The following is a 15,987-nucleotide window of genomic DNA, read 5'->3' as shown; positions in this document are numbered from 1 at the left end:
CGAGTTTGAAGATGCATTGGACCGATAACCCCTGAACCTCTATTCGCGCCCGTCTCTATTCTGGAAGCACAGATTCATATTTTTGTTCTGTTTAATGTCAGCTTCAACGTCTCCTTGTCCCAGCTAGGACAGGACGAGGTGTCGAGTACCCTACTATTATCCTGCCAAACCGCTAATAATGCCGACTGCACAGAGAGCTGTGCCCAAGGGCCTGTTCGGTAGTACAAAGTAGGATAGCCTTTATTACAAGTCTGGCATTAATTTCATGTCATCTGTCACAAAGCAAAAATGGACATGGTCTGATCAACAGTCAGACGTTGAGTAGGGGGCCAAGTGAGAAAGCCTATAATGCGATATGGAGGCTGTCTATAGAAGACTGGAGGAAAATCAATGAATAAGAGAAAAATATTAGAGCTTTGGTAAGGTCTAGACCAAGCTATGTCGATTAGAGATGAATGGGCGAAGAACAGTCGGGCGTTTACTAGGGCACGGTAGAAGCAAAAAGAAAAAAGAAATGAGCCCCACCCGATTTGAACGGATAACCTTTCGATCTGGAGTCGCTGTGAATTTGTTAGAAGAAGTTCAAGATATTACTTGATTTAAGTGTGTACTTACAACGCGCTACCGTTGCGCCAGAGGCCCAATGGACGAGAAAATTGTTTTGTACTAGGTACTAAGATGGAACAAACACCTGCCTTGTACGCAGCGCAATATCCACATGCTACCAATCGCTTCATGATCAAGCCGTTTTGTATCTTAATTTTGGTAATTTCCGTGTTATTATTTTTTAGCCTTTTTTTCTCAAGTCAATTGAATCCCTTGTCCGATGCCAATGCTTTGATGCAAAGACAATCAGACGCAAGAAAGTATAGCTTGACACTAACATATCTTAATCGGAATGAGAACCGGACATTTCGAAGGTTGACTCAGACTAGTAGCTACGTTATAATAGTAGAGGATAAATACATATGAATAGGTACTGCAATACAGGAAGTGGTTGCTTTACTGCCTCTATACAGCGTTTGGGTGATTCGGTGCGTCCTGAACTATATATTCGTGGAGCGAGTGGTATATTTATTGTTCACTCTTCAATTACACTGCTATCATGCACAGCACATTCTGGGTATCCTGGTAATCTATTCCTTCTTCACGAGCACTCCTCTGTATCTCATCTTGCCATCTCTAAGAGTCTGCATGGCCTCCTCAATACCCGCCACGGTCAACGGGAACGTCATCACCGTAGGCGCGATCTTATGTCTAGCCACAAACTCCAGAAGAGTACGAATGCCCTTCCGAGAAGCAACCAGGGATCCCTGGATACGGACACCCTTGAAGAGGACATCCAGCATGGGAACAGGAGAGGGCTCACATGCAACCGTCAATGGGTAGATGCTGCCGTTGGTGTCCATGAGAGGCATGAGACTGCTCTGAGTTAGCAAATACCCGGAAACAGATATAAACAGGTCCAAGACCCAGATAGATCCTATCTGAGATAAGCCTTGGAAAGGTAACTTACGAAGGATAGCTAACGGAGCCACTTCCACACAGCAACAGATGCTTAACAGGCCTGAAATCCTTGATAGGCTCCCCGGAACGGAAAACATGATACTCGGAGGCACCATACTCCATTGCCTCTGCTCTCTTAGCTTCAGAGCTAGAAAGAACGACAACCTCGCAGCCCAATGCGACAGCAAGCTTGATAGCAATATGGCCGAGCCCACCAATGCCCATTATAGCGACGCGGTCGGTCGAGCGGATGCCAAACTCAGTGAGGACAGTCCAAACCGTTGCACCGGCACACATAAGAGGGGCGGCATCGACCGAGCTGACTGTCTCTGGGATGGGGTAGACGCAGTTGACGTCCCAGACGGCCCCGTAACTGAAGGTACCATTGTCAAAGTCGTGGAAGCCGTATTGCTTCTGGTTGCGGCAGAATTGGTCCCAGCCTAGGTTGTATTAGACGATTAACCCGGATAGGATTGAAGAACCACTTACCAGTCTCACAGTTATCACAAGATGTGCAAATGCTATGTGTGTATCCAAATCCAACACGGTCTCCCACCTTCACCGAGGTAACTCCGGGTCCAAGAGCCTTGATGATACCGATACCCTCGTGTCCAAGCACCTGGCCTGATTTCAGGTAGTGTTCATCTGTTCCGCAAAGGCCGGAATGTGTGGTCTCAATAAACACTTCGTTGTATTCTAGTGTGCGCGTGGTCTTATCGGCAACAATCTTGCCCTCAGGGGAGCCACGGAAGACATCGAATGTGACGTTCATCTTGTTAATATTATGATATGGTTATTGTTGAAAAACAGGTATCTCTTAAAGCTGATATAAAAATGAAAGCAAGAATAAACCTACCAACTATAGTTCGGGTCTGAACACCTTATGTACACCGACTCATCGAGCTCCATAACCTGGATAACCGTTGAACTCCACATTGTTCTCGGCGAGCAAAAGCCGACAGCCCTAATTTAGCATACGTACTATTTACCCATGCCATCCTTCATGTCTAGTGGATACGGAGCATGTTGAGATGAAGGAACGTTAGCCCGTGGACTCTGATCCACGGAAAAGTGGATATACCCGCCCTTCTGGGTACGCACTAGACTCGATACTGCAAATTTCTGCAGAGCGCTATCCACCTGAACCAACGAAGCGAACCTTCGAAAGTCTCCGAAAACATCACCAGCGGGGGAACTGAAAGTCCGTCGGCTGTTCATTCTGCAAGTTGCGATCGATGTGGTCTATAATGTCTCCGAGCGTTCGGGTGTTTAGAATAAACAATCATCTTTTCTCGGGAAGTCTAGCCCGGGATTTGAACGTTAGTGAGACCAGACAAAAGTTTTCGAAGCTAGACCGGGTTCAGAAGTTGATGGAACTACGAGCTTTGCTTGGAAGACACGATTGGATCTTTCGTGGTCATATTGGAAACTCAAATAATTTGACGTAAGATACGACATCCCGAAGATATGTCGCCGCTAGCTGCAGCATATGAGATTCGAGCATCTTCGGAGGTATAAACCACTGCGCAGTATACTTTACATCTTGGCAGAAACATGTAGATTTATATCCCGGTTCCACCGTTTGCCTTTTTTTTTTTTTTTTTTTTTTTTTTAGCTCAGACCCTGTGTATAGATGATGCAGGAAGAGCCTGCAATGTTTCGTGTCCTAACTTAGAGGTAAATAAAGCGACGGCGAATTGCCAAGCACTTGAATATAAACTTAAGACAATATACAGTCAACTCCTTTAATCAAAAGTCGGAGGAATGCTCAATCTACTCTGCCTTAAGTAGGTTGTCAGGGCTAATGGAGTATAAAAGCAAATAAATTGAGAACGAAACACTTCAAAAAGGAAATAATACAATACAAACGAGAGTAACAATTTGTTTCTAAACGAAAGACAAAACTCGTAAACCCGAAATAAAGCCTCAGCAAAGTAGCATTCTGGCCGTAAATCAAAACCAAGTCCAGACAACCTCAGACATCTCACCGAATAGAGCCCAAGTAGGCACCTCACTCACTGACTCCCATGATGCTTGATGACTTGAACATAAAGCCCATCCTTCTCAAAGCTCTCTTTAGGCCTTCGGGACTCTTGGCCAAATTGAGTTTCTTGATTGTCCATATCAGCCAGCAGGTTGTTAGCCTTCCTGATCAGCGCCGCCTGGACTTCACCGTCACTGCATTTCGTGGGAAGATCGATACTGACTCGTACCTGGGTGTACGAGTGCCGTGCAAAATCAACCCTCGTCGAACTATATTTATCGTTGAGAAGCTTCAAGTTCGAGAGGGTGAAACAAACGTCTTCTGGGGTCGGATTCTGCATTGTATTCTGCGCCTGCAGAAATCCTCGGCTCACATATGCCTGGATAGTGGCTCGTTGTGAATTCCCATGTTGAGACCATATCACATGCTGCGCAGCCTCCTCTCCTAGGGAGCTATCGAACTTCATCGGACCATTGACAACGTGGGCCCGTGGGAGTAGATTGTCCGAAGTCACATTATCGCTAAAGGAATGGGCGAAACAGAGCTGAAGAAGTAGTCCAAAGATGGTCACTTTAAGCAGGGTTTTCTGGACAATCCAGGCCCGTAGGAAGCTTAAGGATCTCATGGTGTCGACGGATAGGGCAATTGAAGAAAATGAAAAGTATTGATTTGGGTGACGTTGTAAGGGGGCATTTAAGACTTATATATCTTATCCCACCGACAACCTCTTTCCTGAGCGTGTTTCTAGATATAACACAGCAGACTGACGGGTTGGCAGTTTGAGATATTCAGTTTTCATTAATAAACCATTAGAGTTTCTTATAGTTTTCTATGGGATTTTTTTATTTTTCAATAAATAACCTTAGTTGATTAATTCAATGCAGTAATTTCTAAGACAAAGATTGGCCCAATCCCGTGTTGCAAATACACTACGCCTGTTACCAAAGCCTTCGTCCTCTATAAAAGGGGGTAGCTGCTGAGATATTAAACCAGAAGGCTAGAACATTGAGCTGGGATTGCCCCGGCCGCATCGTAATATGTCAGCTCCAGAGATTATGGACCAAGAATCAAGTGCAACACAGACTAGGATGTTAAGGAATCAATGCTATTCCAACATCGTAAGGTTGGTGGAACATGACCCGAGCACCGGGCACCTTAAGGAAATAAACCTTCTCTGAAAACTGCTGGTAAGCCTAGGGGCTAAGGCTCATAGTTGTAAATTGCACATTTTGGGTAATGGTACCAAAGCTTTACCTTCTTTGTTTTATTGCCTTAGTTGTTTTGGACCTAGCATATCCCAGTTGGTCGCCGAGGGAATTATTCAGAGCTATGGGCTCTGAGCTGGTTGCGCCGCCAAGCTGTCGACACTGTGTCCCTAGTCATATCATTCAAATGATGCTGGTCGTGGGCTTTGGCGGCATTTCATCAATTACTATGCATCTAATCTACTACGGAATGTACCTGCTGTCTACTAGGGCTCACCCGCCAACTGTGTTCTGAGAAACTCTCCTTTGCAGGTGCGAAATGTTAAGTATATCATATCCCAGTGGCACTATCCATCTCCTCTCCTTTCGCGGTATTTTGGGACCAATGTGTCCGTCGGGCGTTGGCGGGATTACTACCCTATTTTTCGCCTTCCCCAAGCTTGAACTGTACCACCTCGCACATAAACTAGCGGAGCATAGCCTATAGAAGTGATATAATATACAAATATATAGCAGCCAGGATTTGCTGGTAATTACCTATCCAACTACTCACCAGCCGGTGCAACATAGATAGATTGCTAGCTTGGGTAAGTGCCAGGAGTGATACCAAGCTGTAGCGGGCTTACTATAGATTTGTTTCGAGAGGAGTAATAGTTACTATACATGGCCAAGTCTTCAAGTATCTGTCTATCTCGAAAATGATATCACCTCTCGAACCCCAGCCAAGACCTGTTGAAATGGTGTATTGAACCGTACCCGTGGCAACAAAACCATGGCATATCGTATCGTAATTCAAGTTGTAAACGGTGGACCTTTGAATTCCCTCTTCCAGTTAACTTTAACACTTTTCAATATGGTGTCCCGATATACTATCCTATAATCACTGGACATATCATCTCTAAATCGGGGCTCAGGGGCCCGCGCCTGGAGCCTGAAAGCCACAGTCTATAAGCAGCTGCAAGACCTACGAGCCGATACAACAAGATTGCTTGAGCGCCTGGCTCACTATAGTTCCACCGAAAATACCAGCTCAATTAGTTCTTCTATACACGCAATATACAGGAAAAAACTGTCTTCAAGTCGTTCCCCGAGTCATACTCAAAGATCTTTGCGTGCTGGATTGTCGATCCCAGTGCAGAAGTTGTCAGAGGAGGTGCTTAGGACATGCAAGTTGTTCAGTGCATTGCGCCAAATGAAGATCCATGTGTTGGATGCCGCAAAGAGTATTGAGAGCAGGGTACAATGTGTCACAGTATGCCGCGGAGCAGATGCTTTGGTTTAGCAGAACATTGTGTTAACAGTTGGAGTCGCTTGTATACCACAAAGTATATGCAGCAGGAAGATCAGTGGAATTATCTACTAAACTGCTTCCCAGAGTGTCATATTTCCTAGGCCCCGATGTCCAATCATGCACAAGATTTGCACCAATCTACAGCATCTTTTCTTGCTCAGAATAAAAGACCAGATTTCATTTGACGTTTAACATCACAGATGCTCCTTCAGCCCTAGAAGATAGTTAGCTAAAATCGAGCTCAGCTGTAATTTACCATCTCTAGGGACAGTAAGAGACGTCCGCTCCGATTGATATTCCATTCTTTTTATCCGATAGTTACCGGTATTCGTATATATGCTACTACGCACAGTCATTCGAGAGCGGACTTTTGGCACTGATTTTTTCCTACTATTCTGGATATATTGGTATGTCCTGGAGCTTGTGCTGTTTGAATGCCTGCCACCTTCCCTCTTGAAACTCCAACGCCGCGGCTTCCCTGTAGAGATTTCGAATGTGATAAAATCGAGATCGTATCCCCATGAAATTTCTTCCCTTTCCCTCCTCATGTATTTGAGTCGTTAAGTATGCCTTATACATTCTTTCGTCGTTTTCCAGTGCTGAGGCACCTTTACTACCATCCCGCCCACCGCGAGTGGATCGGGATGATCATCTCCGGAGCGACAGCATGGTCTCAAATGAGGGAGCAAGCTGAACTCGGCCGGCCTCAAACACCTCAGGTGGTCAAGAGATCGCCGCTGAGTGATCTAACGCCGGAAGAGTTGATGCTTCTTTGCGTTGGATGAGTTCACTGCGGTGGGACAACACCCAAGTGCACTTGCGATTAAGGCGGTTACAGGAGCCATAGGGGCCTGTATTCCGGTGGACATCGTCACTCGCTTGTGAAGGCGGTTGCAGGAGCCATAGGGGCCTGCTTCTCGGCTGATCAGGTCCGTTGGTGTCCATGGTGCTTCGTTGTCCAGTACTTCGCGATCTATTTTGCTTTCTTGCTTTTGGGTGGGTGGGTGGGCTCGCTCCTTGCTTTAGTTTAGTTCTAGCTTAGTTTTCTATCATTAAAAAAAAAAAAAAAAAAAAAAAAAAAAAAAAAGGGAAAAAAGAAAAAAGAAACCGGGCCCGGTGGATGGGTGGTTGGGTCGGGCTTGGGAAACTTGAGAAGAGTGATTCACGGTGAGAGTATCTACACCCAGCAGCTTGACTCGCTAACCAAGTTCATATGTACCTTTCCCATTATCATGGCCACAGCTACTCCATCAATCCCAGTAAATGGGGGTTCGATTCCTTGTCCGACTTTGCTTCATCCCCGAGCGCGATAGATCAACACCGCCTCTGCCCTAGCCATAATGAGCTCCGCCAAAGCATCAGTCAACCGGCCAGAAACAGTCCGTATCGAATACCCTCTCCAAGCGGCTATCACCTGTGCAGTTGATGATTGACGGGATTGTGGATAGGAAGACGGATGAAAACTGGCGAGCTTGTTGCACCATTCTGGGACAAACTGGCAGGGATGGCCAGAGTGATACCTCGGACACGCTACAGATTACCTAGGTCAGCACATCCCTATACCTCTCGGAGGGTCTTGGAGGCCTGGACTCGCCCAGAAGCCCCGCGGACGATAAGTAATAATACCACTACTCACCCTGTGCATAGTTGAACTAACTCCCATTAGTGGCCCGGGCCCGTGTCTCGTGCATCCCCCAAGGACATCGACTCCAAGCGCTATTTATCGCACCGTAAATGACGATGACGGTGTGAACAGCAAGCAGAGCTCTTGATTCTTGTCCTCTATAGACGATGGATTCCTTGACAGTACAAAATACAAGGGGCTCCCCAACTTTCTATAGTAGTTTCTTTGATTATAGATTATCCCCAGACTGAGTTTTCGAAAGATTTCTAGATCAAGGCTCACGCTTAATATAACAGGTCCCGAGTAATACAGCATTGCAGCTCAGGCAATCAATATAGCTTAAACAAGTGATAACAAGTAAAGTTCCCTCCTGAGACACAGATAAAGAAAGATAATAGAAAGTCTGTAGAAGTTTTCATCGCAGCAAGCCTGTCAAACCAGTGTCGACATACACTTATATTTTTTATTCAATAGAGCCTTCAGCAATCGTTCATACTGATCCTCGGGGTAGGTATGTATGAAGATGGTCTCTACCCCATCCATATATTAGTTGCGCTGCGATCTTATACCCGTTTGCGATAATATCCCCGGTGAGGTCGATATAACATGTTTTGCAGAGAAATTAAGAGCCGGGTCTAATATCTCTTGCGATTCAGATATATGTGCTTTATCTTTAGCAAGTTTTAACCGAGCTAGCTCTTCTTCAAGAAATCCTATTCTTTGAAAATTGTCAACATGCGCCCTCCAAAGAACATGCTGGCCAAGCAAAATAAGACATGGCATCAGCCAGATTGGTGGTCGTTGGAGCGGCATTCTGGAAACAGTGATAAGAAAGAGATAATAGCCTTCTAAAGCTTCAGAAGAGTGAGCGGAAGTATGTTGAGAGAGATAAAATCTAATAGAGAGATTGTAGAACAAGTGTTGGATAGTTGAAAACTATCGCTGCAAAGTTTGCGGGAGATGAATTTAGAATTCGAGTCATTCATATCGCATACTAGCGTAATGGTGATGCCAGAATGAAGGCAAGGCAACCACCCATTCACATAACGATGCAGCCTGTAGCAGCGCTTCAGACAGTTTGAACAGGCCCCTGCAGTGCTCAACAGACATGACATTGGCATGAAATCTCGTGATCTCTAGAGAGTCACGGATGCTCTTGCTGGGAAGCAGATGAGATGAACTCATTAGCTTAGGTGAGAAACAAGGAAAGCCCAGAAGTTGCATACACAGCCGCCTGGAACTTCACTTCATCAAGACAGACCACACCTGTCTTGTAGTAAAAATATTTAGTTATTTATCTTTCTGGAGATATTCCACAAATAATCCACTATATTAAAGACTGTGAATACTGTAAAACCGTTAAATAATATATTATTTGTATTCTTGTTGACAGTAACACTGCCCGATTGGGCCATCTCCCGGAGTGAGCCCAGAGTAAGCTAAATTAGGTTAAGCACGCACCCAGAGTGAGCCTAGAGTAGCCTAAATCAATTATCCCACCACTTAATCATGCTTACCGCTTTTAAGCTTCTACAAAAATCTCGCTCTCTCCCCCAACCTATTTAATACTTTTTACCCATATCCAGACCCTCTGTACCTGTTATCTAGTATACTTAACCAGTGAGACTCTCTTGTATTGGGACAGAATAAAGAGACTCAATTTATTAGCTCCCTTCACGACTATCGCAGCGTTGCGGCCAGCAATCCTTCCTCTGGCAACCCTGCGGATCCCACCCACAGTGGTAAATAGTCTAAATTGCGCAGAGCTTCTCAAGGAGGATGAAGGCCTTATGAGTTCTCTGTTTACCTTCAACTAGAGGGTATCGTACGTCCACATCTTGAAATGAAGTAAATTTCTCAACATACCTCTTATTGTAACTATGTAAACTTATATAGCCCCACAGAGATATCTTCCCCTAGTCTATCATGACAAAAGTAGAAGAACAGTATTATTCATAAGATTCAAATATAAGTTAGAAGAGTAGCTATTATACGGCACATATATTATGACAGAACTATGCCTGTGTAGAGAGTGGCATATCCTCACACTCACCGGATCGGGAAAGTTTACTCATTATCCTCATCTATCCTCCCCCATTCGCCACTCTATGCCCGTATTATACAAGTAAAGAGATGCGGCCCTCCTTACACCCCAGTAACCTGGGGAATCAGGGGCTGATTCTGGTTCTTCGCCCGCTGGTTGGCCCAATTTTGATATTCGCGCGTGTACCCGCCATACCGTGTACGTGATAATCTATCCACTCGGCTACTCCTACTTTTCTCCCGCTTTATTTCTACTCCAATAAGATTATCAATTCATAATTAAACTATTTGATTTATTATATACTAACCTACCCTAGCCTACGGTTAACCGTGGTTAAGAGATTGATTAACCTTAGCCTAACTATACCTAGGTCAGTTAAGGAATTTTATACCTTAACCTAACCGGCCTCGGTTAGGTTAGGTTAGGTTATGCCACTCTACAGTGAACTGGTTTAGGACTTCTTGACGAAACCCCAGGCGTAACACTTGGTTAGATATAACTTATCTTAATAACCAGAATCTATTAGTAATTAATAACAATAACAATAATAATACAGTATATATCAAAAAATCGGGCGTCAGGTGATCAGATACGATACAAGATGCGGGGCTAGGCGTCCTTGCCATCAGCCTTGCCTTCTGAATTCATGAAGGGAAGTACTACTACCTGGGGGCAAGGATATACTAATTCCTACAACTAATCAGCTGAACAAGCCGTGTCGCATTCACCAATGGCGGCTTTAAGTCACCACCAACCTAAAGTGTGGTAGTGCCTACGCCTTTTGCTGGTGTCCACTCGTGGTTGTGATTTTGCCGTCACGCCCAATCTCTTGCTCACCCTCGCCCCCATTCCAACAGAGCCATCTTTAGCCTCTTGTTGTAGTCTCCTTTCGCTTGTTTTTTTCGCCTTGTATTTTCCCTACTACTTTCCGAGTGCCTTCTAAAAGACCAGACAGAGAAAGAGAACTCTTCTTGACACAGCGTTTCCTACGTTCTAGTACTCTCAAAATGAACCGAACATCTGACATTGGAGACCGCTCTTCTTGTGAAAAGCCAGGCCAAACGGCACCCGTCTGGTTTTTAGAGCGTTGTCGTCCAGAGGCAGGTGCTTCCCTTACTCTACCAATATTATGATCTGCTCTAAATCCCGGTAGATTTCCTGCGCGGCGCCAAACAATCATACTCGCAAGGGCCAACTTCTAGAACATGAGGTCAGAGACTGGCTAGAAGAGAATGTATGGATCTAATCTATACATATACCGACATGTATTATTTTAACCTGCTCTACAGTCAACAGTCGACCCAGCGGAGGAAAAGTATGGGGGAATACGCCTACTGTAAGTCCTGATCTGAGCTATTCTTGGCCCTATGGCTCAGACACAGTCAGCATGACCTCTCCTGCCTCTCATGACAGTCGAGCCAAATATCCGGATGGAATATTTGTAGATGAATTTGGGGGTGTTATAAACGGAACCGCAACAGATGGATTAGGCCTTGAAGCTGAGACTATTCAGTACCTGTCCAAACTCCTCAACCTCCCGTGGCCACTGACAACTCTGACCGGGTATTCGTCTGGACTTTTTACCAAATTTGAACACGAGAATAAGAACGGGGTGCTGGAAGGAGAAGGTATGATAACTTCACTATGGTATGGCTGTCTTTTTGGTTCTAGCTAGGACAGGGATTGTGATCCAAACACCACACTCCACGCCGATCAAGTGTTTGCTAGCGCTCTTCCACAACACTAAAAGCAATCTCACAACATGCTTTTTGTACTCTGCTTTCCCTATCCACCTTTTTCAGTTTCGAGATTTACTTCCTAAGCTGCTCGGGAAGTCCAACCAACCGATGATTGTCTTTCCCGTGGTTTTCCTCAAAGTGTACAACGAATGCATTGAAGGCTACCGAAAAATCCAAGAGTGGAACATTGCGTCTCTCGAGGAAGGGATTGGTCTGACAGACTATTACCAGTACAAATCGAGTAGTACCGGAAAGCCAAGAGACAGGATCAAAATGATTAACGGCATCTCATATGATCTTTCACGGTTTGAACTGTTCATTGACTTTGAATGCAGGCTCTATGGATTTCTTACCGACCTATGCAGCTCGTCAGGATCACGGCTCGACTTATCCAGAGAGCCAAACACCGGCGAGAAACTTAGAGAATGGCTTCAGCTCATAGATTGTGTGGCTCTAAGCCATAAACAAGCGGCGAGCTCCTATCGACAGAGGGTTCAAGCCCAGAACACGGTTGTAAGTGCCTAAATTACAGGTTATGGATGAAGTACCATGTAGTAATCTCCATTTTTATATATAGTTATATAGCCTGGTATCCCAAGCCGAGAGCCGTTTGAACTACCAGGTTGCCGCATCCACAAAGCAGGATAGTTCGGATATGAGAGCTGTTGCTCTGCTTACTATGCTCTTTCTTCCTGGGACTTTTGTCGCGGTATGACAGCATGTTGATCGATCTCGCATAAATACCGTTGGCAACTGACACTGCTCAGACCTTCTTTAGTGCCGGTCTAGTTACGTCCAACTCCGGCAGTATTCCTATGGCGAACAAATATCTATGGATATACTGGGTGATAACTGTTCCCCTCACTATTATCGTCGTTCTAATCTGGAAGTGCTGGTCAAGAAAGCAGACTGGACGGGCAAATAACTTGCTTTGTAATGTTAATACACCTGACCTACCTTTATAATCGTCGTCTTCTGGTGCGAAGGCCATTTGACGACTGAATATACCACTAATCACCTTGATCGTTTGCTTCTATATATCAACTAGTGAGAAGTTATATGCAAGCTAGGTTGAGTCATGGTGCTTTCTAGGATTAAGATTCTGCGGCGATACTTGGCAAGTACAGGTGAATAAACAACAACCAGCTACCTAAATACTTTTTGCCGGAAAATTGGTCGTCAAATTCATGTCTTCAAATGGCTCAGGCCCTAACAGATGACAAGTTAATGGTTGGCGGCTACTATATTTCAAGATACCGTGTATGATATCGACAAAATTACTGCATAAGAAGATGTCCAGATTTACCCCTCATTTCCCCGCTCGCAACCCCAATTCTAGTCGACATGCTTGCACCTGCCCTGGAAAAAGCTCCACTAACCTCCTATAGTAACCCTTTGGCTTCATCCCTATAGTGCTTGAGTGGTTCTAGCTTCTGTAGGCTTTGTTTCCTGCAGGGTTCGCACCTTATTTCGTGGTATATCCGTCCCCTGACGGCCTCCACCACTTATCCCTCCCGCAGCAGCGGTCTTTAAAGTCCAGACCGCGGTCCTAGGTGCATTCGTGCTTGCTACCGTTGGAAAATCCGAAGCGGGATTACACTTTTCTTCTCTAGCCCGTCCGTGATCGGCATGTCAGCGGATCCCAAGCGCGAGAGGCTGCGTACCCGACATGCCTGCCTCAACTGCAGGTCGGTCTTGCTCTTACCTACAACAGGTCTCACTCTGATCTTGGAATCTCACATATAATAGGAAGAAGAAGACCCGGTGTCCTGGTGAGAGGCCGGCCTGTTCAACATGTGTCCGGCTTAAACAGTCATGTACCTATATGGCCGCGGCTACGCAGCAATCTGTATGGAGAAACCCGCAGACCCTGTTGCAAGGGATTCTTTGTTGACCCCGTCAACAGGACCGATTGGCACACTTGGAAAAAAAGATAGATCTAATTTTAAACGGTGGCGAGCGGCGAGTCCCTTTTGAGCAGCTTGATCAAGATACCTTCGTCGCACCACCGGCCTCTTCTAAGGCGCCGCAAAACGACAATGAGACCACGCCTCGCTACAATCCAACAAATAGCTACCAACCACAGTCTGGTCCAAGCTATGCCATGAAAGGCATACCCTCAGTCGAATTGCAGCAAGAAAAGCTGGAGATTCCTCAATCCACCGTCGCCAAGGCGGTCGACCTTTACTTCGAACTCTTTCATAGACAGCCTATATGGTGCTTCGATCGCCAAGACCTTGAAAGCTACTCCGAGATTCCTTCAGAGATTGTCTGGAGCATCTTGGAACTTACATCACGATTCTCACGACAGCGTAACCAGCCAGGCTATAGCGATAGTGCTAGGCGCTCTATTATGCATCGAATTACAAATGGCACAGTGGAGCTCGAAACGATTGAAAGTCTTTGTTTACTTTCATACTCAGCATTTATAGGTATGGATCTGCTCGCTCATTGTTAGTTTCAGATTCTAATACCAAGAAGATGGCGATTGGGGTCAGGGTCAATTTTACCTTGGCCTTGGCTTTCAGCTTTGCCGCTCTGCCAGGATAGACCGCGAGCTGACATCCCCTGTTGACAACCCTCCCGCCGCCCAGCGCAAGAAGAAACTTCTCTGGAGCCTTCAATCGTTGGAGCAATTTTTCTCGGAGTCGGAAGGTATTCTGGGAACCGCACCTGAGGTTTGGCGCTCATTCTATGTTTCGACCAGTGCGGACTCAGCATTTCCCCGCGATCCTGGGTCCTCCACCTCATCTGATATCGGAATCTGGACTTATGCTGCATATTTCGGATGGGTGTGGAGTAGGGTCAGAGAATATGTCTCGGAGTGTTTCCATAATCAGATGACCGAACCCTGGCGACTCGATTCAATGTATGCCAAAGTTCTTGCCGATATGACCGAAATCGAGAACCAGGTTTCCTGGTGTCATCGATACGATTCTGCAAAGTTTTATGAGCGTCGAGCAGACGAGATCAGTCTCAACAGAGACTACTGGATACCGTGGATAAAATTACAGTTCACATGGCACACGAGTTTGATCGTGCTAAATCACCCATTTCTCTACATTATGGCGTCACAGCATCAGCCTAACCTGGCGATCCCAAACACCTTCTGGAGGAAGTCCTCCGAGCTGGTCCTACTGCATGCCACATGGATCGTTCGTATGATTGACATGACTCTAGAAAAACATATCAAGCTCGTTGACCCTTTTTATGCGCATGCGGCCGCAATCGCAGCTACAGTACATCTCTACTTTTGCTGCGCCGCCGATCCCCGACTGAAACAAAAGTCCAAAACAGACTTTGTGAAGTGCAAAACATTCTTGAAGAGGTTTGCATGGTTTTCCCCTGCCTGTGAAGTCCTGGTACGTTTTTGTCACATTGGATAGAGCGCAACACCCATACTAACATCTCAGCTTCAATCTCTGGACAAAATAACAGAAATATCATCTGGCTCAGATCGCATGGATGATGACTGGACGCCAACCAGAATCTATCTCAGCATCCCTTTGATGTGGGGTATTTTACAGTTCAATGTCTCACCCTCACCGGACATGTCCTCCAAACCAACGGCCCTATTTCACTCCTCTCTTACTTCCACCCCAGCTAGCAAGGAAACAGAGCATAGCCAGACCCTTGAGATCAGTGTTACAACATCACCGCCACAAGTGATGGTTGACCCTGCCGCAGGGCACAATGCCAGTCTGCCGCCTTATATGATCAATGTATCTTCATCACAAGATTCTCCGAACGGCACTCCAATGCGAGACATTCTGGTTCCACCTGCAGATAGTCTCATGTTCAATACTCCGTGGTTATGGGCGCATCTTTCCCAATTTGGTGATATGGACGCTGCAGCCAGCTTCGAGCCAGTCTCTGCCGTTGGCGATGGATTTTCCACCTGGTGGAATTTTGGAAATTTTTAAAAGTACTTTTACATGTTCATGCTACAGTGATTTATGATTCAAGTGTCCGGCGGCCATTGGAAGACTTATCACTGCGTCGAGAAATTGGGTAGACTTCCCCACGCATCAAATCTCTGATGGCATGAGCAAGCCATTCAGCCGTTGGTCCGACACTTGGCCTTTGGTTCCGTGGAGGGAAAGCAACTTCTCTGTCTAGAAACCAACAGCCTCCCCGTGCCCAGCGATTTTTGGGAGTCCTGCCATGGCAATCCTTGCCGAACCTGGTATTGAATCGCATGGACCAGCTGGTCTAACTGTTTCGGTGGAAATGCCGACCACATGAACGGTCGGGATCTGATTACCTTATTTGGAGAATACCTTATCATGCCATGAGTTTGGAAACAGGAGCAGACCGCAGATGCTGTCTAGTTATGGCTTATCTAGGCTGTCTTAGTAGTTACACCCCTCCCAGTGCACTAACCTATTGGTCATCCAAACTTCTGCTATTGTTGCGCACATGAACCAAAAGAAATCTTTACTCGACAAGAGCCTAGTATAATGCTGTCAGGATACTACTGGTAGTTACTAGTGAATAGTTAAATTTCCATTCTGTTAATAAGGCTGAACAAAAGAAGAATAGATATCAATAGACAAGAATCACGCTAGCCTGAGCTATTCTCCTGCGAAGCCCT

General features: G+C 45.7%; 5 protein-coding genes and 1 pseudogene across 6 annotated transcripts; 2 read left to right on the top strand and 4 right to left on the bottom strand.

Moving 5' to 3' along the window:
• Nucleotides 1-515: 515 nt before the first annotated feature.
• BDV37DRAFT_t199 lies at nucleotides 516-642 on the bottom strand (annotated as a pseudogene). Its single transcript has one exon. The product of its transcript is annotated as a tRNA-OTHER (tRNA).
• Nucleotides 643-1,136: 494 nt separating this feature from the next.
• On the bottom strand, nucleotides 1,137-2,278 carry BDV37DRAFT_297654 (NAD(P)-dependent alcohol dehydrogenase; the record flags this gene model as incomplete). Its single annotated transcript, XM_032090374.1, has 3 exons — nucleotides 1,137-1,422; nucleotides 1,517-1,946; nucleotides 1,996-2,278. 3 exons carry the CDS (start codon nucleotides 2,276-2,278, stop codon nucleotides 1,137-1,139), a joined length of 999 nt encoding a protein of 332 aa, XP_031936941.1.
• A 1,243-nt stretch (nucleotides 2,279-3,521) lies between these two features.
• BDV37DRAFT_287449 (uncharacterized protein) lies at nucleotides 3,522-4,115 on the bottom strand (the record flags this gene model as incomplete). Its single annotated transcript, XM_032088107.1, has 1 exon — nucleotides 3,522-4,115. One exon carries the CDS (start codon nucleotides 4,113-4,115, stop codon nucleotides 3,522-3,524), a length of 594 nt encoding a protein of 197 aa, XP_031936940.1.
• Nucleotides 4,116-7,655: 3,540 nt separating this feature from the next.
• Nucleotides 7,656-8,841, bottom strand: BDV37DRAFT_260026 (uncharacterized protein). The gene has a single exon (XM_032083203.1). The coding sequence runs from the start codon at nucleotides 8,729-8,731 to the stop codon at nucleotides 8,459-8,461; it is 273 nt and encodes a 90-aa protein (XP_031936939.1). The 5' UTR covers nucleotides 8,732-8,841; the 3' UTR covers nucleotides 7,656-8,458.
• Nucleotides 8,842-11,230: 2,389 nt separating this feature from the next.
• Nucleotides 11,231-12,710, top strand: BDV37DRAFT_228218 (uncharacterized protein). The gene is made up of 4 exons (XM_032080305.1): nucleotides 11,231-11,282; nucleotides 11,335-11,906; nucleotides 11,971-12,102; nucleotides 12,161-12,710. Exons 2-4 carry the CDS (start codon nucleotides 11,502-11,504, stop codon nucleotides 12,356-12,358), a joined length of 735 nt encoding a protein of 244 aa, XP_031936938.1. The 5' UTR covers nucleotides 11,231-11,282; nucleotides 11,335-11,501; the 3' UTR covers nucleotides 12,359-12,710.
• A 312-nt stretch (nucleotides 12,711-13,022) lies between these two features.
• Nucleotides 13,023-15,332, top strand: BDV37DRAFT_297652 (Zn(II)2Cys6 transcription factor; the record flags this gene model as incomplete). The annotated part of the gene is made up of 5 exons (XM_032090373.1): nucleotides 13,023-13,081; nucleotides 13,143-13,242; nucleotides 13,300-13,825; nucleotides 13,875-14,755; nucleotides 14,807-15,332. The coding sequence occupies 5 exons, from the start codon at nucleotides 13,023-13,025 to the stop codon at nucleotides 15,314-15,316; spliced, it is 2,076 nt and encodes a 691-aa protein (XP_031936937.1). The 3' UTR covers nucleotides 15,317-15,332.
• Between the last annotated feature and the right edge of the window lie 655 nt (nucleotides 15,333-15,987).

This window comes from Aspergillus pseudonomiae (genome assembly GCF_009193645.1).
Source record: "Aspergillus pseudonomiae strain CBS 119388 unplaced genomic scaffold BDV37scaffold_93, whole genome shotgun sequence".
Classification (NCBI taxonomy): domain Eukaryota; kingdom Fungi; phylum Ascomycota; class Eurotiomycetes; order Eurotiales; family Aspergillaceae; genus Aspergillus; species Aspergillus pseudonomiae.
The sequence above is the reverse complement of the archived record's forward strand: the minus strand, read 5'-3'. Positions and strand labels throughout refer to the sequence as shown.